Source organism: Sinocyclocheilus anshuiensis, unplaced genomic scaffold (assembly GCF_001515605.1).
Source record: "Sinocyclocheilus anshuiensis isolate Anshui unplaced genomic scaffold, SAMN03320099.WGS_v1.1 scaffold1433, whole genome shotgun sequence".
Taxonomy (NCBI): domain Eukaryota; kingdom Metazoa; phylum Chordata; class Actinopteri; order Cypriniformes; family Cyprinidae; genus Sinocyclocheilus; species Sinocyclocheilus anshuiensis.
In genome coordinates, this window is record NW_015549681.1 from 107621 (window position 1) to 131607 (window position 23987).

Sequence of the window (23987 nt, forward strand, 5' to 3'; positions counted from 1 at the left end):
GAACAGAACCTGGCGTCTGCGCTGGAGGACCGCGAGCGCGCCGAGAACGAGGTGCAGAGGGTCATTCAGATCCTCGATGTCAAGATCTTCGACCTCAATGACCTGCGGCAGAGTCTGGTCAAGCTGATCAGTAAATAGTGTGATGCTCGCTCTCCCTGCTGGCTTTCCTTTCATCTTGAGTTTGCACTGAAAAGCTCTTTCTGTTCCAGTCTAGCAATAACTTGAGCGGTGAGGAGGTTATGATGGTAGAGCGTGAACAGCGTTGTTACAGTACGGTAAAGGTTGAGGGGACGTTTATTTTTTATACGCTCTTTGTCAGAAACACTAGTGCTGTGTGACATCTTTACAGAATCTCAAGTTTTGTTTTTTTTTCATTATTATTATTTTTTTTTTAACCATGCATCGTGAACAATAGGGCTGGGAAAAATGTATTCACAAATGCATAACAATTCTTTCTCAAATGATTCTGGATTGATTTACAAAAGAATATAATTGAATTTTATTTTAAAGTATTAATAATTAAGTTTAGTTCAACACAAGTTATTTACACAAGATTTACAGTTGTGTTGAGATTTTTTTTGGTTGCAATTTTTACATCTACATTTAATTATTTTACATTATAAATATTATATAATTAAAATAATTGAATAAAATTTTAATAATATTAAAAATGATTATATTTTAATAATAATAATTTAGCTTAAAAATTCACACATTTCTGTGACATTCAACTTAAGCATTTATGGCTGTAATAAAAGTCAAATTTTTAAAAGATTATTATGTCAAAGTCAAATAAATTTTTATTAACACTTTAAAAAGATTAGGTTATGAAAATTTGTATAAAGATTGACCACTTTTTTTTCTCGCATTTTTATCTACATTCAATTATTTGAAATTATTATTTTAATTATAAATATTATATAGTTATAATGACAATTTGATCACATTTGAATCATTAAAATGTATATATTATTTGTAATAACTTAAAAGGATTTAATAATTTAAAAATTCACACATTTCTGTAACATTAAACGTAAACATGAATAGCTGTTATGGTGAAATCAAACGAATTTTTACGAACGCTTTTAAAGATTAGGTTAAAAAAATTGAATCAGTTTGGAATTGAATCATGACTCTGTGAATCAAAATCTAATTGAATCATGACTCTGTGAATCAAAATCTAATTGAATCATGAGTATTTAAGGAATATTGTGTGTTATTTAGTTTATAACCAAAAGAAGTTTGTAGCAAAGACCTTTGTGGCTCAAACACCAAACTTGAAATTTGAAACTGAAAATTATGTTTACCATTTTAGAAAGTCATGAGCTTTTGTGCCATGGAGTTTTATTTTTCTGAATCTCTATCTGCGCTGCAGCAGTATCTCAGCTGGGAGTGAGTAGAAACCAAAGACCAGCTTGAATGTGGCTCCAAACGCTCCAAATATGTTCATACTGTGGAATGCTTAGTTTAGACGACAGCATTGATATAAAGCATTAAATATTAGCTGCACTGGCAGAAATATACGAGCAGGTAGAAATAAAAAATTCTGTTACGATAGAATATTAAGATCCCTTGATCTCGTGAGGGAATTTATACTTAAGAATAGCTGTAGTTCTTCATTGAGGAATGGATTCATGAATGTGCTTGAATGCGTCTAGTGTAGTTGCTTTGTGCAGCTCTAAGGCTTCAAACTTTAATTTGATTAAAGGAATAATCCAGGCAAAAAATTACAATTTGCTGAAGATGTGCTCACCATCAGGTCATCCAAGATGTAGATGAGTGTGTTTCTTCATCAGATTTGGAGAAATGTAGCATTGCATCACTTGTTCAGCAATGGATGCTCTGCAGTGAATGGGTGCCGTCAGAATGAGAGTCCAAACAGCTGATAAAAACATCACAATAATCCACACCACTCCAGTCCAAAGAACAACTGTATAGAGTTTTGTTTTTTGTTTTGCATTTTTTAATATCTACATTCAATTATTATTTTAATTTAAATATTATATAGTTAAAATATTAAAACATTAATAAATTCTTAGTGTTAAAATGTTTATATTTTTAAAATGTAGTTTAAAAATTCTCACATTTCTGTACAGCTGGGAGTGCGTGTATTGAATTACATTGAATTTTTTGGGGAAAAAACACCGAAGTTGTTTTCTGTGTGAAAAATTGTTTTTTTTCACTGGAAAAATGCAATATTATTTATGGACTCATTCAGCTGAAAGCAACAGTTTGAAGTTAAAAATGTCTAGATGTATTTGTTTCTTACAAACACACAGCTTTTGTCTTCTCCAGATGTTAACTGATGGACTGGAGTGGTGTGGATTATTGTGATGTTTTTATCAGCTGTTTGGACTCTCATTCTGACGGCACCCATTCACTGCAGAGCATACATTGCTGAGACACTGATGCAATGCTACATTTCTCCAAATCTGATGAAGAAACATCAGATTTTTAGGGTGAACTGTTTCTTTAAGTCATAGCTGTAATGGTTGTACAGTTGTGTATTGGATGTTGCATTATACAGTATCTTTATTATAGCACAAGTAAGCCGCTCGTGTGGCTTCAGACTGCAGTATTTTAAGTGCCAACAGCCTGTTTTTATCTGTTCTCTCAAGCCGCAGGGTTCAGCACGAACAGCACAAGCCACGTTTGTATTTGTGTGCTTTAAACATATATAGGGTCAAATAAACAGGTGTTTACTTTTATATTTCTTCTTGTTCATGCAGTGCTTGAGTATGTGTACTTTGTATATTCTATTACAAGAGCACGTGTGATTTGATTTGGAGAAAAATTGAGCTTTAGAAGTGGCGAGAACTCTCTTCTAGGACACTCTCTTGAGGTCCCAGCATCATTTCTGCTTACGCTGACGTGAGAGCCTTATTTTCCCACATGCATCTCATCTTAGGTTTCTCCTGCAGCTCTTGACAGCCTGATTATATGATGATAACAGTATTTCATTCTGCACTGTTAAGAGTCATGCTGTGCTGACCGGCTAACGCAATCAGCTGGAAACTCCAGAGCAAAAGCTCACGATATATCATCTCTGAATTTAAAGGAAACCTGCTGAATAAATTTGTTTTACATTGAATTACCAGTGTGGTTTATTGCATTTACATATGCTCAAAACTTCCTGGAAAAGTAATATTGAAACCAGTGGTTTCAATGAGACTGATTTATATATGCATGAATTTGCTTAGTATTATATTTGCTCAATTATTGCCCAAGAAAATGCATGTTTAAAAATACGCAATGCATTGTTCAAAACTTGTGAATTTTTAGTTTTGAAAGTCCATACTTTAAGTTGTGTTCTGTGCATAAATAAATCCTGAAAAAAAGCACTTAATTTTGACAAATGCATGGTTTAAAAATTAGTTTTGTTTTCAAAGTCCATACTTTTAATCTTAATATTTTGAGGTCACAAGTCATTTAAAAAGGACTGTTTGGAGATTCAATTTCATACCATTAAAATGCTTACATTTTCATTGTTCACTTAGAAAATGTTTAATGGACAATCAGATATTAGCAGCTATTATTATTAGACATTAAATATGCAAAATGTGTTTTACATTGAAATATATTATAAATTTAAGATATATATGAAACAAAATATGAATATGCTTAATTTTTATTTTGTATTACAGTTGATCAATGCCAAAATTATAATAGACTAAAATGTACTTTTTTTTTTCTCAAGTCCATACTTTTAATCTTAAATACTTATTATTCTGAATTTATATTTACACCATTCAAATTTTTTTTTTTTCAAAATTGTTCATACTATTGAAATCCTTACATGCAAGACTTTTACCGTTTGCATTTAAAAAAAAAAAAGTTTAATAGACATACATTTTATATTATCAACAGGCTTGGCTCAAAATGCCTCATACATTAAAAATAAATGCAAAAACATCCCCATTATTAATTATTTTTGTTAAAATTAATATATTCTAGGCCTGCTGTGACTAAATATTGCACAGAATACAGGTTTACTGCCTCTGCCTGGATGCATTTCACAATGTTTTGTTTATGATTTAAACGTACAAAGTGTAAAAGACTTTCAAAACCTTTTAACAAAAAAATTCCAAGTTTCCAAAACCTGAACCAGTGATTACACGGAAATCCACTGGATGCATCTGAAAAAGTCCTCAGGGAAGTACTGCAGACACACAAGGGTTAGAAAAACATAATGGGCATCTCTAACATGCATTTTTACACAGAGACAGAGGAAAAGTGCTCTAGTTTGCAAATGAACAGACAAATCCCAGCAACTGTTTTCAACAACATTTTATTTGAACAAAGCTCCTGAAGCACATCGATGCTCCAGTCTACTTCAGCTTCTTCTTGGGACGCAGGTTGTTGGTGTGGCCGCACTTCTTCTTGCGGCAGTTGACGGCACGTGGGTGCAGACGGGCGTAACACCTGAGACGAGAACATCGCTTCATTATCATTACTTTCTCAACACAACACTGAACCATCACCAACACATGACCTACATCAAGAGGACAATCACTAGACGTTAGAAGTGAAGCGTGTGCTCTTACTTGCGGCAGATCATCTTATCGCAGTTGTATTTCTGGGCCAGCTGTCTGAGGGACGGCTCGATGATGCCTCCTCTGAGACGCAGCACCAGGTGCAGGGTGGACTCTGAGAAAAACCACAAACACCATCCAATAAATACAACAGCTCTTGACCAACAACAAATGTTATGGACATGTTTTCTTTTTCAAGTCCGTCCAGTATTTAGACACCTTTCTGAATGTTGTAGTCTGAAAGTGTGCGACCGTCTTCCAACTGTTTGCCAGCGAAAATCAGACGCTGCTGGTCAGGTGGGATGCCTGAGGAACAATAAAGACATGTTAATGGTCTGGAGAATAATTAAAAAATGTATACAAATTAAATAATAATAAAATCAATAAATAATAAAAGACATGTTAGTGGTCTGGAGAAGAATAAAAAATAAATAATAATAAAATAAATAAATATAAAAATAATAAGACGTTAGTGATCTGGAGAATTAAAAAATTAATACAAATGAAATAATAATAAAATAAATAAATATAAAAATAATAAAAGACATAAAATAAAAAAAATAATAAAAGACATGTTAGTGGTCTGGAGAAGAATAAAAAATAAATAATAATAAAAAATAAAAATAATAAAAGACATTTTAGTGGTCTGGAGAAGAATAAAAAAATAATTAAATAATAATAAAAAATAAATGTTGGTTAGTGGTTTAAGGAATAAACTTGGGAACACAAATCTTCCTTAGTAATTGTGTCATTTATCAGTAATTGTTTTCCAGTGAAAATGTCTAGATTCCTAAATCAAGATGTATTTACTCGAGAAGCATAATAACTATAGTGTTATTGCTTTAAGCATAATCTTGCGTAACCTTGTTCAGTTTCTCAGAAAACTAAATCTCAAGTAAATGTGTCTTGATATAAGGATGTTTATAAATATAATAAAAAATATATTTATATATTTAAAAAAAATAATATATATAAAAAAATAAGTTTTTTTTTTTTTTTTTAAATGCGTCTTGATAAAAGGAATAAGGATGTTTAGATATTCTGTACTGCAAAATAAGAAAAATACAGTAGAATGTATCTTTTTACATTGAAAAAAGTATTATATATTTTTTAATATATATATATAAAATAAATTAAATTTTTTTGGGCAATATTTAATGACATTACTTTATGAATTTAAGACTTTCTGCACCCAAGACATTTTCTAAGGCCTTAATTTGTGGAACATAAGCGCCACATTCACAGTGCCATCCGCTGAAGCTCATACACACCCTCCTTGTCCTGGATCTTGGCCTTCACATTCTCGATGGTGTCGCTGGGCTCGACCTCGAGGGTGATGGTCTTACCAGTCAAAGTTTTCACAAAGATCTGCATCTTGCCACTGTCACAGAGAAAAGACAACAGAGTCACTTACAGCATCAGCATCAGTCAAGTGCACTGATGAGCACAATAACAGTTCTGCGGTATCACATAAACCTCTGTACAAAATAATACAACTATAACTCCGTATCATCTGTAGGCATGTACCATGGTAGATACCATGCAAATACCACATATCTTGTAATGAATGAAATCAAAAACACCCATTAGTGATCATATCTGACTCTACTGAGCATCAGATGAGTTTAGTGTCATTCAAACGCTGACAGGGACCCGTAATGTTATAAAATAGAGTTAGCAGAACAACCTAAGCGCTGTCACTTCAATATATATACATGTGCTATGGGTTTCGGGCGCTTTGTCGTAAGTCTGGTGTGAGTTTTAGTGTCTGGAGTTTCTCTCGGACACATGGCAGAAGCGGCCATGACACTCCACCGCCACACATTCAGCTCCAAACCACACAAACGCATCCAAATCCACCACATAACCCGCTTTCATAGCTCCGTTCCTGACCATAAACATCTAAGGTAGATATGTACACAAATAAACGGGTGAATAAGGAGTGAAAATATTGTATAATGAGACAATCGGTCGGACGCTAAGCCTCACCCGCGCAGTCGCTGCTGGTCCGGGCGGAAAAGAACCACGCGTTTCTCGGGCTTCAACGTGAAGATCGTGTGTATTTGAGCGTTGAAGCGCCTTTAGCGCCGCCTGCAGGACAGGAGCGGAACCGCAGCACTGCTGCCACGGCACGAGTTTCCAAACCAGATTCATCAAACTCAGAGCTGAAGTACTAAAACAAGGTCTGTGCTAGTTTTATATAACTGCATAATCTGTCTCAGCATTTTTGTGACAAGCTGTTATTTATTGTGCGAATTTGAGTGAGGTTTGGTGTATAAAACTAGCTGTCTTTCTATGTACGAGCAGCTGAGATTATTATAAATATTATTTGTATGTAGAATTAAACTGCGGTGTGATTTATCACAATAATTTAAAATGTATTATTTATATTAATAATATGCACACACACACACACACACACACATATATATATATATACACACACACAGATAAGTTGAGATTATTAAATATTATTTAATGTGTACAATTAAATGTAGAATTAAAACTGATTTGTCACAATTTACAATTTAATATTTATTATTATTATTTATTAATAATATAATTAGATTTATATATATTTTTTTTTTACACACACACACGTATATATATATATATATATATATATACACACACACTTAGTTTTTTTAATTAAAAAGAAAAAAAAGCAAAGCAAGATATTTCACAATATATTCATGTATTCTACCAGAATACATTAAAACATATTCACAATGAAACCATCAGTTATAAATATACAAAACAAATCATTCATTTCAAACAGACCTCAGAGTATTTTCATCATACAAGTGCACAATAAATACAGTGTCTTTTCAGTTAAAAGTCATTTATAGCCTATTTATTACAGACTGAACATTACTGATATGGATTTGCTCTGCTGCTCTGTCATGAACTAAATGCACATGCCAGCAAGTATTTTTATTTCCATTCAATTCTACTCTTTTAGTAGCGATATGAGGTGCAACTAAATAAAGAGAAATTCTTTGATCTACCTCTCCCTCACAAAGCCTTCATCCTGGGTGTAAATGAGAGTGATGTGTGTGCTTTGTGTGTCTTTCTGCAGCGATGCTCTGATGATCTCAGTGTGGATGAAAGAGAAACACGGTGCTGCTATCTGGCTTTCGGCAGTCTTCTGTTCACGTCGGCTTTCTGATTCGTCAGGTTATTTAAAACACAGCTGGAGCTGAGCATCGCCAGCCTGGAGTCCAGAACCACCTTCCTCTTCCTCCAGGAAGACCGATCTTCCTCCTCCTCTTCCTCCTCTGCTTCACTTTCAACGTCGCTGCGTTCGTCCTTGTCCAACTGTTGAAGAGAAGGTTAAAGTGAGTTTGGTTAAATATATTTTGGTTCATTTAAATAAACCAATTTATGGCAGTCAAATAATTTATCAGAATGTACAATGCATTTGTAATCAGTTCATAAAATAATAAAAAAGAGAGAAAAGTTCCTTTGAGCACAAATCACACTGGCAAATCACATATTTTGTTACGTATGCAACAGTGTTGTTAACTAAAACTGAAACTATTAAAATTTGTTTGTTTGTACGTAACTGAAATAAAATAAAATGCAAACATGAAAAACTTAAATGTAACAATTTAAAGAAAATGAGAAATGTTTCTCTGGCAACTAGCTGAAATAAATAATTTATGTTGACATACTAAACTTACTAAAACTAAAATTAAATTAAAGCTAAATCTAAATAGAAATATATACAAAACACAAAAAAACACACAAAAGCAAAAATACTAAAACTAAATTAAACTAAACTAAAATTAAAATTGAACTGAAACTATACAAATAAAACTCACTGAAAATAATAATTTGTATTAATTTAAAATGAATAAAATTATTACTGAAATAAAAATAATTCAAGCTAAAGATATATATATATAATAAAAATGACAAAAGCACATAGCAAAAGTACTAAACTTTAAACTAAAATTAAAATTGCCAATATATAAAAATAAAAGTAAAATAAACTGAAATAAATTGTCGAAGTTGAAGTACTACATTTACTAAAACTAACAATGAAATTAAAATAAATTATAGCTACACAGAAGTATTTATAAAAAACAAAAAGTAATAAAAATGACAGAAGCACAGCAAAATTACTAAAACTTCAACCAAAATTAAAATTAAAACTTACAATATAAAAGTAAATGTAAATAAAATAAATAATTTAAGTTGAAGTACAAAAATTACTGAAACTAAAACTAAAATTAAATAAATAAAATAAATAAATAAAAATGAATTAAAGCTCTCTCTCTCTCTCTACATATACTGAACAAAATTATAAACGCAACACTTGTTTTTGCCCCCATCTTTCATGAGCTGAACTCAAATACTAATAAAAATGACAAAAGCACATAAAATTACTAAAACAAACTAAAATTAAACTGAAAATACAAACAAAAGTAAAACTAACTGAAATAAACAATTTAAGTTTAAATTCTAAAATTACTAAAACTAAAACTAAAATTAAATTAAAGCTTAATAAAAATATATATAAAAAACTAAAACTAATAAAAAGGACAAAAGCACATTACAAAAGTACTAAAACCTTAACTAAAATTAAAATGAAAACTGAATATATAAAAATAAAAGTGCATTCATAACATCAATAAATACTCTGACAGTATTTAATAGTAAAATACCACTTTTATGCAATATGATGGACGGATGGATTGACTTACTTTCCCTAAGAAGAGAAACTTGTAGATCATTCTCAGGATGAGATAAGCCCAGTAAATGTGCAGCACCTGCAGCACCAGCAGCAGCGCATTAAAGATATAATATCCTATAAACGGCTCAAACACTTCCATAGACAAAACAAGAGTGGTGTAGATGATCCTACAGGAGAGAAAACACACACACACACAGACACACACAGACACACACAGACACACACAGACACACACAGACACCCTCACACACACTCTCACACACACACTCACAGACACACTCACAGACACAGACACACTCACAGACACAGACACACACACACACTATATGCAGACACACTAAAATTATTAAAACTGAAAAATAAAACAAATAAAAAAACAAATAAAAATGACAAAAGCACATAACAAAATTACAAAAATTAAACTAAAATTAATCAAATTAAATTGGAAATATACAAATAAAAATAAAACTATCTGAAATAAATACAGTTGAAAACTTAAATAAGAAATGAAAACTTAAATGAAACTAAAATGAGAAATGTTTTGTTGGCTAACATTACCAAAACTAAAACTGAAATAAAATAAATGTAAAGTTACACACACTTATATATATATATATACAGTATATATTTGTTTTTTTTTGTTTTTTTGGGGGGTTTGTTTTTTTGTTTTTAAACAAAACATACATACATACTGCATATGTATATAAACAAAAACAAATAAAAATGACAAAAGCAAATAACAAAACTAAATTTAAACTGAAAATGTATAAATAAAAAACCATAAAAATCCAAATGACTCTAAAGCACAAAACATTACTAAGCGTAAAGGCCACTGCAAATGATGACCCAGGAACAGATGTGGCTTAAACAGGAAACAGGAGTGAAATGACGGGATGGTGATGTGTTTGGGGAGTTTTCTGGCCGTGTTAGACTGGTTGTTTCTGAGCATGAATGCGTGACTCAGCGGTCGAGCTCGTACCTCCAGCAGGAAATCAGAGGAGTCGTGGACGAGCATCACCAGGGTCCCGATCCGAATGTAGTTGGAGCAGTACGAGAAACTCAGCAAGAAGATAGTGGCGAAGTGGTGGACGATCTGTTCTTTGAAATCCTAAACAGAATTAACGGAAGAGGACAAAAGAATATAAGTAACTGATATTATGGTGGGCGGTACTGACAGGAAATTAAACCTGAAACAACCAAACAACAAATCCGTCTAGACAATGGATGATGATGTGCTGACACACTCAAGGAAGAAAATCACACATTAAATTTCTCCAACATTCAAGCATTTAAAGGAACAGTACACTCAAAAATGAACATTCCATCACTTGCTCACTAATAGCAGTGAATGGGTGCCGTAGGGCTATGCGATATATATCACCTACGACAATATCGTAATTGTTGTTTAAACGATATGTGACCCTGGAGCACAAAACCAGTCATAAGGGTCAATTTTTTTTTATTGAGATTTATGCATCATCTGAAAGCTGAATAAACGAGCTTTTCATTGATGTATGGTTTATTAGGATATGACAATATTTGGTCGAGATACAACTATTTGAAAATCTGGAATCTGAGGGTGCAAAAAAATCTAAATATTGAGAACACAGCTTAAACACTGAGAAAAACAATGCACAGGAACCAAATCTAAAAGCAGCTTATTTCTATTACAGCCACTGGATAAACAACTAGATAAAGTGACATTAATAGTGAAGTGGTTTACAATGGGAACTGAAGACGATGTTATCTGATACTTCAGGACTGAAAGAGTTTAAAGTTCTTACTTGCTGGGAAACACGAGCAGGCGTGTAACCAGGAATACAGCAGCAAAAATCACAAACAATGAATCGCAAGTTTTCTTCCAGCCGGCATAGTTCAACATCTTGGCAGACTGTGGAAAAACCAGAGAGATTTTGTTGAGCTACTATAAATTCCTATCAATTTTAAGCACTGAAACTTAAAAACTTAAATTAAAAGAAATGTTTTCTTGGCAACTAACTGAAATAAAGTTGAAATACTAAAATTACTAAAACTAAAATAATCAAAACCAGTCATAAGGGTCAATTTTTTTTTATTGAGATTTATGCATCATCTGAAAGCTGAATAAACGAGCTTTTCATTGATGTATGGTTTATTAGGATATGACAATATTTGGTCGAGATACAACTATTTGAAAATCTGGAATCTGAGGGTGCAAAAAAATCTAAATATTGAGAAAATCACCTTTAAATTGGTCCAAATTAAGTTCTTAGCAATGCATATTACTAATCAAAAATTAAGTTTTGATATATTTACGGTAGGAAATTTACAAAATATCTTCAAGGAACATGATCTTTACTTAATATCCTAATGATTTTTGACATAAAAGAAAAATCTATAATTTTCACCCATACAATGTATTGTTGGCTATTGCTACAAATATACACATGCTACTTATGACTGGTTTTGTGCTGCAGGGTCACAAATGTGATTTGACATTATGTAGTATATCGCAAAAACCAAACAAAAACACACACCCAGAGAGTGCACGCATGCACTCTATTAAAAGTCTATTAAAATACATTCAGATTTGATCTGAGCTGCTCCACATTTATTTTATAGCTCTATACTCTTAATGGATGACAACTATTGACTCGGTTTCTTCTCCAAAGGAAGAACTAAAAATAAAAGTGTGATATTTAAATGAAATGAAAGTCTCCGCTGAGCAATAATATGTTACTCTGTGTGTGCAAGTTGATATTCGTATGAAAACATTATATTAAAATATTAAACTGAAGATTCATGTTAATACATTTTAACATATATTTAACCTTATTTTGATAGCCGACAAGTGAGCAGCTAGCAAAGTAAATAACTGAGCAGCTCTAAAAGGACATTCGCTTTGAAAGAGAAACTCTGACCCGGTAACACAAAGGGTTTTACGCTACAACAGGTCATCATGAAACATTCAGAAAGCAAATAGCTCTGCTGTGGGCCACTATTGTGCGAGATCTTACTTTTCTCTTGACGTCCACAGACACACAGAGCAGCAGAGACCAGTAGAAGCCCAGCTCAAGCATGTAGTACCAGTAATGAGCGTCCTGAACCGGCTAGAGACACAAACACAGGACCTGAGTGAAAACAGGGCTCACAACAGAGAACACGGACACTTCATGTACTGAAAGTACAACCATAAACATAATAATAATAATAATATTATTTAGTTGCTTGAAATAAAATAAACTGAAATAAATAAAAAAATCTAATGAAATGAAATAAAACAAAATATAAAAAATGTAACATTTCTCATTTTAATTTAGTTTAATTTTAATTTAAGTTCTAAAATGAATAAAACTAAAACTGAAATAAAAATTAATAAAAACTACATCGACATATTAATAAAACTAACAAAAATGACCAAAACACACAAAAAAAATCACAAAATTTTTTACTAAAATGTAAATTTAAATGGAAAATATAAAAATCAAAACTAATCAACAATCATTTCAAGAATTGTAGACGAAGCATTTTTAAAATCGTGAGAAATATAAATTCTACTTTTGACTGATATTGTAAATATTTTGTCAAAACCAGTATCCATATGAAGAAATGTTGTCATTTTCCTTGATATTACAGGTAGATTGTTCTAATAACACTAAAATATGTCTCATATTTATCACCGTCATATTATGAAATCTACAGTATGAGTCAGATAAAATACCGTACAAAATTATTTTGAAAGAAGTCTCTTCTGCTCATCAAGGCTGCATTTATTTGATCAAAAACACAGTAAAAACCGTAAAACTGTGAAATATTATTTTAATTTAAAACAGCTGATTTCTATGTGAATCTCTGTTAAACTGTAATTTATTTCTGTGATGCTCAGCTGAATTTTCAGCATCATTACTCCAGTCTTCAGTGTCACATGATCTTCAGAAATCATTCTAATATGCTGATTTACTGCTCAAGAAACATTTCTGATTATTATCAATGTTGAAAACAGTTGTGCTGCTTCATATTTTTGTGGAAACCGTGATATATTTTATTTTTCAGGATTCACAGATGAATAGAAAGTTCAAAAGAACAGCATTTATTAGAAATAGAAATCTTTACTGTCACTATTGATCAATTTAATGCATCCTTGATGAACAAAGGCATTAATTTCTTTAAAAAAATAAAACAAAACTTAAGAATCTTGTCACATGGAGTGTCTGTATGCCAGATGTACATTGAATAGTGCGGGTGCGTGTGTAGTTCAGACAGGTGAGCTCACCTGTTGAGGAAACCCTCTCCAGCACTCTCTGTGATCCCAGAACCAGGGCGTCTATGAGGAAGAGAAACACTTTCACACAACCACCATTAAAACCAAACACAGACAACAAAACTACTTCCTTTAACAACAAACGAGCCAGTCATGCAGTGAAAACCAGTCATTCAGAAAAACATTAGAACTGTGTGCATTCACAACAACAAAGATCAAGCTTGTTCAAAAAATGCTTTAAAGCATTTAAGGCTTCTGACTAAACCAGACTTTAACTAGGGGTCCCTAATTAGGGGACGACTCAAAAGACACCAACCCCAAGACACACTTGGGTTCACAAGGGAGTAAAAGTTCAAATATCGACTCACGTTAATTAAAGACGCGAATCCCGCGCTGAAAGCAAGCAGGTAGAACACAAACCTCCAGCTGGGGAAACAAAAGATATGAAGTTACTATGGTACGAAACACAGCTCAAAAATATCAATAAAATCTTTCCACCATGGACAGTTTTTTCACAAAATAAGAATTGAGGTTTTTCAGATTATATATATGTACAGTATCAGCTTTCATGCACTTATCAAAATAACAAAAGCAGTGAAATGTCAAAAGGCATTTTTTAATATACATATTAATGCTGAACTTCATCTAAAACTAGTTTGAACAACATTTACGTAGTTATTTTATAATTAATATAATAACTAGGTAAATGTTGTATAATAATTAAAATGGAGTTATTTTATAATTCCATTTCACAAGCTCACGTTAAGTGAGAGGCTACATGAAATATTTGTTTTTACAAAAAATATTAAAAAGATTAAAGGGGATTTAAAATGGTAATAATACTTACGAGAAAAGCGGACATTCACATTCATAATTAATGTAAACATTAGGATATATTTTACTTCATTACAATATTTGTAGATATATGTGTATGGTGGTGTGATAATGAAGTGATTTGATTGGTTGATTTTTAAAAAGACCTGATATTACCTAATTTGGTTCTGGAATCAAAAATATCAATAAAAACTTTCCATCACGCGTATATATATATTTTTTTTTAAACAAAATAAGAATGAAGGTTTTTCAAATTTCAAATATTTTTCAAATATAAATATATATATGTATCAGCTTTAATGCACTTATCAAAATAAAAAAAAGCAGTCAAAAGTCAAAAGTTTAAGTTACAAAAAATGCATCATTTAACTTACAATCTGCATTTAATATGCATTTGATGCAATTTACACTTTACAAAGTAAGCAAAATAAAGCTTATTTTCCACAAAATCTGTAATTTTCTGTTTGGATGCAGCAAAACGCCCACAGATGCATCTGCTCATGTTTGCATTTTCTTCTGTCACTAGCCATAATTCTGACCTTGCAATCAGGATTAGGCATCAAATAATGTCATATATGTGAAAACGGGCTAAGAATTGAACAGATAGTTGTGATCTGGCTCAGATTCAGACAGGAATCGTGTGTTTGTGGTGTTTTTCTGCTGATTAAGAGAGAATACGAGACTTCTTCTCCTTACAAAAGATTGTCGAAAGCAAAAATGCGACAAAATGCACATATTTTGTGTGAAAGTGTGATGTGCTCCAGCAAAACAGACACTATTTTTGGAACCTTTTTACTATTGGACTATTGGACTTCATTCAGCAGATATGATGCAGCGCCGTGTGATCAGTTATCTGTGGAACTATGATTGTGATATTATCAAAAGCAAATACCTGAGGTGAACTTACCTGGCCTCGCAAAACTTCTTACTGTTGCTGGGTCTGTCCTGGTTTCTGCGGTTACGAAACCAGGTCTCAACTTGTCTATGAGTCAGGTTGCACTGGTTAACCAGGCTGGAGATCTCATTCTAGATGGAATAATGCAACAACATGAGGTATTATTTGACAATGAGCAATAATATTCCAGGTTAAATACAATAGATCTAATGACGGCATCTGTGATAGTGATTACCACAGACTATTACTCACTCATGCCTGACCATGTTAAGAAAATAAACTGCCACTTTACAAGTTTTTACTAGTTTCTTAACTATCCTTTTCCCAATAATCCTCATTACAAAGACACATAAAAACACAAACACACACATTTAAAAATACATACACAACTGAAAAATTATATAATTAAATTATTAATTTATTATGATAATTATTATATCATTAAAGTAGTTCATAAAAAATATAAAATAATTAAATTATTTATTAATAATTACTATAAATCTAAAATAATATAAATACATTATTAAATATTGGATTTATTATTATTACTATTATTAATAATTTAATTAAAGTATTGATTTAATCATCAAATATTTATATATTAAATAATTATATATAAAAAAATATATGAATGAACAATTTGTATATGAAACATATGAAACAATTGTATTAATTTATAAAAGGTGTAAAAGGTGAGTTGCATAAAAAGGTTATTTTTTTTTTATTTTTTATTTCTTTTGTAAAGATTCAATGTAATAATTCTCTCCATGCATTTGAAAGTGTACAGGGTTTCAAATTACTTTGCAAGTTTTCATTTTGTACTCAGTCGAATATTAAATAAATTTGGCTCATACAGTACAAAACAACATTTATTTCTTCAGAATTGTTATTTTCTCCCCTTTAACAGTGCTGTAAGTTGACCTTGTTTTTAATGCCCTTATGCTTGCATGTATAATGAGAAGCATTTATTTGCATTCGTATTTATGTTCCTGGCAGAAGAATTTTTTTATATAACAAACAACTAAATTTCAGCAGGTTGCTAAGATGTTTATAGTGCCTAGATATAAAGTAGTTAATAAAAAATATAAAATAATTAAAATAATTAAATATAATTACTATAAATCTAAAATAATATAAATACATTATTAAATATTGGATTTATTATTATTACTATTATTAATAATTTAATTAAAGTATTGATTTAATCATCAAATATTTATATATTAAATAATTATATATAAAAAAATATATGAATGAACAATTTGTATATGAAACATATGAAACAATTGTATTAATTTATAAAAGGTGTAAAAGGTGAGTTGCATAAAAAGGTTATTTTTTTTTTATTTTTTATTTCTTTTGTAAAGATTCAATGTAATAGTAAAAGTGCTGCATTTAAAAAAAGAATAAAATAAAAAAGGTAAAATAAGCTTCAGCCTACACCTTTTTCAGTTATGTTTATTCAGTTTTCATTTTAATTTGAGGTATTTTTGTTATGTGCTTTTGTCATTTTTATATATTTCAATGTAGCTTTAATGTATTTTTATTTCAGAATTAGTTTTAATAATTGTATTTCTTCAACTTCAACTTATTTCATTTAGTTACCAAGGCAACATTTCTCATTTTATTATGTTTTACATCTAATATTTAGCTTTATTTCGATTACTGAAAATAAGTTTTAATAGTTTTAGTTAATAATAACAACACGGTGCCAACATTTTTTTTTCCATTGGCCATAAATATTGAATTTAATGAATAAAATAAAAAGGTAAAATAAGCTTCTTCTTCAGCCTACACCTTTTTCAGTTATGAAAAAATTATAATTTTTTTATTGCGTATGAGAACCAAAATAAACAAAATCTTGATACACAAGAATACCAGTAAGATTCATTACTATCTGTAAAGCCTATTTAGATGGAGCAAACTCATCCATATAAATGATGTCAATTATAACCAGAAATTCATCTGCCAAGAAAAACAAGGACATTAAAATAATGAAATGAACTCCAGAAAGAGACGCTAGCAGGGACACAATGGTTCCACGTCTGAAAGAAATGTCAACACTATCAGGTTCCTCACAACACACTGTTGTGTGGCTTCCTCCTGCAGTATGAAATATACATGCATATTTCCTTTCCTTAGTGCCTTTATAGGCTTCATATGAACTGAATTCATTTCAGATGAAGTAGATTTTAGATCTCACCTATAAAAACGGACTTTTATGTATTTGGGCTGATTCAGTCATATTAAATCATATTTTTGACTTGAATAACCAGTTCAATTAGATCACCTGTACCATTTATTCAGTGTCATCCTGCAATGCATTTTTTTTGCATTTTGAATCAAGTTTCATTAATCAGGGAGCAGTAACGATCCAGAACAATTACAGACTTCTGGGTTTCCAGTATGTCTGTTAAAATCGCACTCGCTCTCTTCCCGTATGTGGTTAGACATCCACACACTCATTTGCAAAGCATTATGGGTATTTTCCAGGAGAGTAAGATGCAAAACAACAACTGTTGGAGAATGATCTCTCAGTGTATGTTTGCATAAATGTATGCAGATTCATACGTGTTTAATGTGTGTTTGTACGGGTGCAGGTGCAGGTGTGAGTTTACTTCAGGGACGAATCTGGTCCCAGATATTTGTGGATGTGTTCAAAGGGAAAAATGATTCTTAAATTCTAATAGATGGGGCCAAAACGATGGGTTTTATTTTAGCATTATTTATACACTTTTATAGTATTATTATATATACATAGTATAGTTGTTTATAGTATTATACGTTTATATTATAGTATTTATTAATATTTTTATTTAGTTTTCATTTAATTTTAGTTCGTTTTAGTAATTTAATGTGCTTTTGTCAATTTTATTATTTTTATATATTTCAATTTAGCTTTAATTTATTTCTATTTCAGTTTTAGGTTTAGTAATTGCTTTTTTATTTATTTGTATCACGTCAACTTAAACTTATTTCAGTTAATTGCCAAGACAAATTTCTAATTCTCATTAAGTTTTTCATCTAATATTTAGCTTTATTTAAATTATTGAAAATTATTTTTAATAGTTTAGTTTTAGTTAACTATAACAACACTGGGCCAAAAATGTTTTTCATTGGCTGATGCCAACAAATGGCATATAATAATAATAATAATAATAATAATAATAATAATAATATATTTTAAATAAATAAATAAATATAATATAATATAATATAATATAATATAAAACAATATATACTCAAAGTCTATGGTATGTTCTCATTAGATTGCTAGGTGTGTGTGTGTGTGTGTGTGTACTAACCTGCGTCGGCTGTCTGCTGTTTTTAGTGTAAAACGCCTCCAACTTTGGGACAGCAGTGATTTTCAAACAAACTCGATCTTTCACTCCTAAAACTCTGCTGAGAGGAAACGCCACACGTCTGCATGAGAGAGAGAGGCAGGAAATAAAGGATTCAGGACACATGATGTGTTTCATCAATGTCTTTTTGTTACTAAATGAGACCTTTATTCACAGAAAATCAGAAGAGCATGCATTGCTCACAGGTCACTCAGGAGGAGCTTGTACATTTAAATGCAATTATGATTGTTGTTTAATGTGTAATATTACCTATATAAACACTCTTATTGTATATGAATATGTTTGCACTGGTTGGACTTTTATTAGACGTGGAAACATGATCCGGGATCAATCGTGGGTGAAAGGGGTTGCAGCATCAGCTGACATGACAAGCTCTCTGTGTTGCTATAGAGATCAGTTACTGTAGCAACCGACATACACACACACACACACACACATATACACACACTCACACACTCACACACACTCACACACACACTCTCGCACACTCACACACTCGCACACTCACACACACACACACACACACACACACACTCACACACTCTTGCACACTCACACACACTCACACAAGTGTGTGAGTACACAGAAACACACACCTGCTAGTCGCGCCGTCACGCACAAAGAAGTTACACCACAGCAGACGCCAAACGCACAATACTAAACAAAGAGACTGATTGCATGCGGAGATACAGCAGATTCAGGTATGCATACTAAACATTCAAGCACACATGCATGAGAGCTTTGTTAGCTTTGTTAGCAGTACGTCCCAATATACCACGCACTAGCTAGTGTTGCATTTTTTTTAATGGTTTTAAGCATGTGGCACAATTATTATTTTTTTTAAATATGCACATCTGATGGGCAAAAAAAAAACTAAATGAGGGTGCTCAACTATTAAAAACAATAAGAAAAAAGAAAGGTTGGCACACCACAGCTCCAAATATGCAAAACTGTTTATTTCATGTTCTAGCCACAGGTGACGTTTTGAGCCATTTTTAAGCATGTTGCACAAATTGTCCTGCGAACAAATTATTTTATTTTATTTTATTATTTAGTAATGGTGTCAGATGGCAAACCAGGGTATTTTGATATATAGTGTGATGATTCAGATCATCACAGATTCAGGTATTCAAGGACAAAACCTAAGGAAATCTAACAATACAATAATAATAATAATATATTAACTATAATTATTGTTATTATTATTCAAAATATTTTTGTTTATTATTTAAAATATAAAAATCAAACAAATCAATAAAGAAATATATTGCTATTCCAATAGTAATTTTGTACTGTGAAATAAAAAATAAATTAATATTAATAATAATAACAACAGTGAATTTATTATTATTATTATTATTATTGTTATTATTCAGATAATATTTTTATTGTATTATTATTTTAAAATGGAACAAATCAAAGAAACATTACTCTTGCAATAATAATATTGTACTGTAAAATAAAAATTGGCATTTAATAGTAACAATAATTTACATTCATTATTATTATTAGTTTTATTATTATTATTGAACATAATAATTTTATTAATTACATTTTTATTAAATAATCATTTTTTATTATTTTAATTATTTAAATATTTTAAAAAATTCAACACATCAATAAAAAATATATTTGTATTGGAATAATAATATTGTACTTTAAAATATAAAAATGTATTATTATTATTTTTAATAATAATGGGTCAAAATATGGAAATGCATAAAAATATAGGGGGGAAAAATCACATCCCTGCTCAAAGAATGTCCAAAAAAATGCAGTGATACTGTGGTACTTTTTCTAATTTAACTCATATTCTGTTATTAATTCAGGTCAAACCTGGTTAAATTAAATTTAAAGCCCTCAGGACTTGATAAAGTCATCAGTCACCTCTCAAAAGCGTAACGAAGCATGATGAATCCCAGAGCTAGAGGCAGAGCCAGGAGCAGATCCCGCGGGAGAGGACGCCGAGAGCCCTCCATCTTCTCCAGATCCTCCCAGCTGATTCCCGGAGGAAGCCAGTATTCCTGCTTCCAGAGCCACTGACTGAGCTGCTCCATCCTTCAGCCAGGGGAACTGAGGCAAAAAAATAAAAATAATAATAATTATGCAGCATTTCAATTACTAGGAATGTACTCAATTAAAGGGATATTTCACCTCCAGTTGCTGGTCCCCATTGACTTTCATAGTATGGAAAAAAACCACTATGCAAGTCAATGGGGACCAGAAAATAAAGGTGAACTATTCCTTTAATGGAAAAACGTAGCATAACAAACAGCACTGCGCTGATACTACGGTACAGTGATGCTTTCAGATGACTGCACCAGCGATTACCATGTTTAAGCACCACATACTGTTCCCACACTTTAGTCCTGACCAATGGATTTCCATGTCTTTCCATGACCTTTCCAATCATTCAGGATTACCGGATAAGGATTTATTTTTTTATTTTTTTATAATTTTACAGAGATTAGGGAGTATTTTCAGGCTCCAATCTTTTGAAATAATTGAATTATTATATATATTAGTATATACATCTTTATAATAAGACCCTCAACAGGCAAGCTGATGTTTCACACTGTTTTTGTTTGTATAGTCTACAATATTTTAAATGCAGATTTTTGAATATATCAAATAGTACATAAGACCCCTAAATACTTGTGAGAGACCCCCTTCATAAATATAAAGGCAGCTGTATATTTTTATAAGTGAGAATGCATTTATACTGTGTGAGGAAATAATTAAATGTAATATTATTAAGACAATAAAATCAAATAGTTGTTAAATAACAGGCTTTTATTATACAAATTAAAAAAATATATATATATTAGAAATATTATACAATATAAACCAGGGTGAAAAATATCCTCTGGAAAATATTTACATTTTTAAATGAATTTGAGATTAAGAATTCCTTAAATGTATTTTTTCAACAAAGATTTTTACTTAAGAAAAATATTTAGAAAAAAAAAAAAACGATTTCTAAACTGATTATTAATATGAATATTACATTTTGTGAACTGTGAATGTAAACGTAAAAGCATATGTTAAAATCTATTTCAATGATATTTTAAGAGCACACATTAACTTTGACAGCCCTAAAAACATTTTGCAATCAATCAATCAATAAAACAATAAAATGACATTTTAACCCCAGTTTGAAAACCTCTATTAGACAATGAGATATGCTAAAGAAAACACAAACACATGTATCTGATGTACCATGAGAAAGGTCATCATATCCATCAGATGTGATGGATATCTTTGCACACGTAATGTCAGTTATCTGGCACACCTGCCTGAAACTCACCTGACCGACAGATGACTGCTGATATCAGCTAAAACAAGGAGACCTTCTTGCTTTACGAGAAATAAACAATCTTCAGCACGTTTAGAGTCACGAGACACATTCATAACATCATGCATTACAAATCAACAAATCCTACAGGGAAATGTCTGATACCTGATGATGATGATGATGATGGTGCGTGATGATGATGATGTATGATGCGTGCAGTACTGATCAGAGGATTTTACGCAAATTAATTCCTATGGAAATTTGCATCCAGAATCTTGAATCGCCGTGCAAAAAAAATCACGACACTAAAAAATATTAAAATAATCTTCAAGCGACATTCGCTGTAGCCTGCCCTTGGTAGCTTCGCGTTAATTTATTTAGAATTAAATATCCAATAAAAATAAAACGGAAGAACCGAGTCCTTCAGATGAATCAGATGAATGTGAAGAATAAATACTGAGGTTCGTGATAAAAGTGAGATCGTCTGCTCTTTACGAGAGACTGGTGTCTGTCTGTGGGTGTGTCGAGACGCCTATTGGTCCAGAAGATGATGCTCGGAAGTCCGAGTCGTTTAGGTGATTCGGTTCTTTTGAACGGCTCTTTGACGGCTGATTCAATTATTTGTTTCATCTTACACAAACGTGCGCTAAGAATAGGTAGAAATGGTGTCGGTTTTTTAGTGTTTGGTTGTAATTAGGTTTGTCGTTATGTCATAAAAAACATTGTTTTTTTTATCTCATTGTGGTTGATTGTTTTCATACAAGAAAAAATACATACGGGATTCACATCAACTAAATATAGTCTTTGTGTCATACAGCTTGTTCATATTGTTACCCAGTAGCAATAATTAAGCTTATTTATAATAAATTCATAATCTGAAAAAGATCTAATGATAACTAACGAGTTCGTTTCTGAGGGGCGCAATTTGTGATTCATTTCAACCGATTCATTAAAAGGAACCGGTTCGTTTGCGAATCGGACAAAGCTTTCCATCAACTGTATTAAATACAGTACAAATAGACATAATTCTTATATAAATTCTATAAGAAAAGAAGCAAACTTACTTGTTAGTATTCTGTTTCCACTCCCTATAAACTGATTTGATGAGTTTACCATGAAAGTACAGCGCCGCAGCTAAGAATACACAAGATTTTTATAACAGTAAGCATAAACAAAACAAATATGATTAAAAAAACTGTGGTATTAGCATGTTTCGGACATGAACAAGACAAATATAACCAAAAAACTGTGGATTTACATGCGTAAACAAGACAAATCTAACAAACATAATCAAAAACTGTGGCATTAGCATGTTTTTTCATATGACACATTAAAACAGACGAGACAAACATAACAAAAACTGTGGTTTTAGCGTGTTTTGGACACGATACAGGCTATTAGAAAAGATAAACAAGATCTAACAATCAAAATTCACAGTTTTTTTTTCATGTCCAAAACATGCTAATACAACAGTGTTTGATTATATTTGTTAAATTTGTCTTGTTTATGCTAATATATCATGTGCAAAGACATGCTAATATCACAGTTAGCATTTGGACACCCTGTTGAAAAAAACAGCATATGCTGGTTAGGTATGTTTTGACGCTGGGATGCTGTTTTAAGCTGGTCCTTTGCTGGTTTATGCTGGTCCTTTGCTGGTTTAAAATGGTCCTTTGCTGGTTTAAAATGGTCCCTTTGCTGGTTTATGCTGGTCCTTTGCTGGTTTAAAATGGTCCTTTGCTGGTTTAAAATGGTCCCTTTGCTGGTTTATGCTGGTCCTTTGCTGGTTTAAAATGGTCCTTTGCTGGTTTAAAATGGTCCCTTTGCTGGTTTATGCTGGTCCTTTGCTGGTTTAAAATGGTCCTTTGCTGGTTTAAAATGGTCCCTTTGCTGGTTTATGCTGGTCCTTTGCTGGTTTAAAATGGTCCTTTGCTGGTTTAAAATGGTCCCTTTGCTGGTTTATGCTGGTCCTTTGCTGGTTTAAGCTGGTCCTTTGCTGGTTTATGCTGGTCCTTTGCTGGTTTAAGCTGGTCCTTTGCTGGTTTAAGCTGGTCCTTTGCTGGTTTATGCTGGTCCTTTGCTGGTTTAAGCTGGTCCTTTGCTGGTTTAAGCTGGTCCTTTGCTGGTTTA

General features: G+C 31.6%; 3 protein-coding genes across 3 annotated transcripts in view; 1 reads left to right on the top strand and 2 right to left on the bottom strand.

The window, feature by feature from the left end:
• Positions 1-148, top strand: part of LOC107660377 (homer protein homolog 3-like) — a 28226-nt gene extending 28078 nt beyond the window's left edge. The window contains exon 12 of the mRNA XM_016449647.1: positions 7-148. Within this exon, the coding sequence (XP_016305133.1) occupies positions 7-138 (132 nt within the window). The 3' untranslated portion in view covers positions 139-148. The remainder of the gene's footprint in view (positions 1-6) is intronic.
• Positions 149-4272: 4124 nt separating this feature from the next.
• LOC107660378 (ubiquitin-60S ribosomal protein L40) lies at positions 4273-6599 on the bottom strand. Its single transcript, XM_016449648.1, has 5 exons — positions 6522-6599; positions 5804-5913; positions 4752-4838; positions 4545-4647; positions 4273-4422 (listed from the first exon to the last, which is right to left on the bottom strand). Exons 2-5 carry the CDS (start codon positions 5904-5906, stop codon positions 4329-4331), a joined length of 387 nt encoding a protein of 128 aa, XP_016305134.1. The 5' UTR covers positions 5907-5913; positions 6522-6599; the 3' UTR covers positions 4273-4328.
• Positions 6600-7426: 827 nt separating this feature from the next.
• On the bottom strand, positions 7427-22319 carry LOC107660386 (ceramide synthase 2-like). Its single transcript, XM_016449667.1, has 10 exons — positions 22023-22319; positions 20450-20635; positions 18506-18623; positions 15213-15331; positions 13840-13897; positions 13484-13534; positions 12228-12320; positions 10122-10339; positions 9242-9398; positions 7427-7850 (listed from the first exon to the last, which is right to left on the bottom strand). The coding sequence occupies exons 2-10, from the start codon at positions 20617-20619 to the stop codon at positions 7659-7661; spliced, it is 1176 nt and encodes a 391-aa protein (XP_016305153.1). The 5' UTR covers positions 20620-20635; positions 22023-22319; the 3' UTR covers positions 7427-7658.
• Between the last annotated feature and the right edge of the window lie 1668 nt (positions 22320-23987).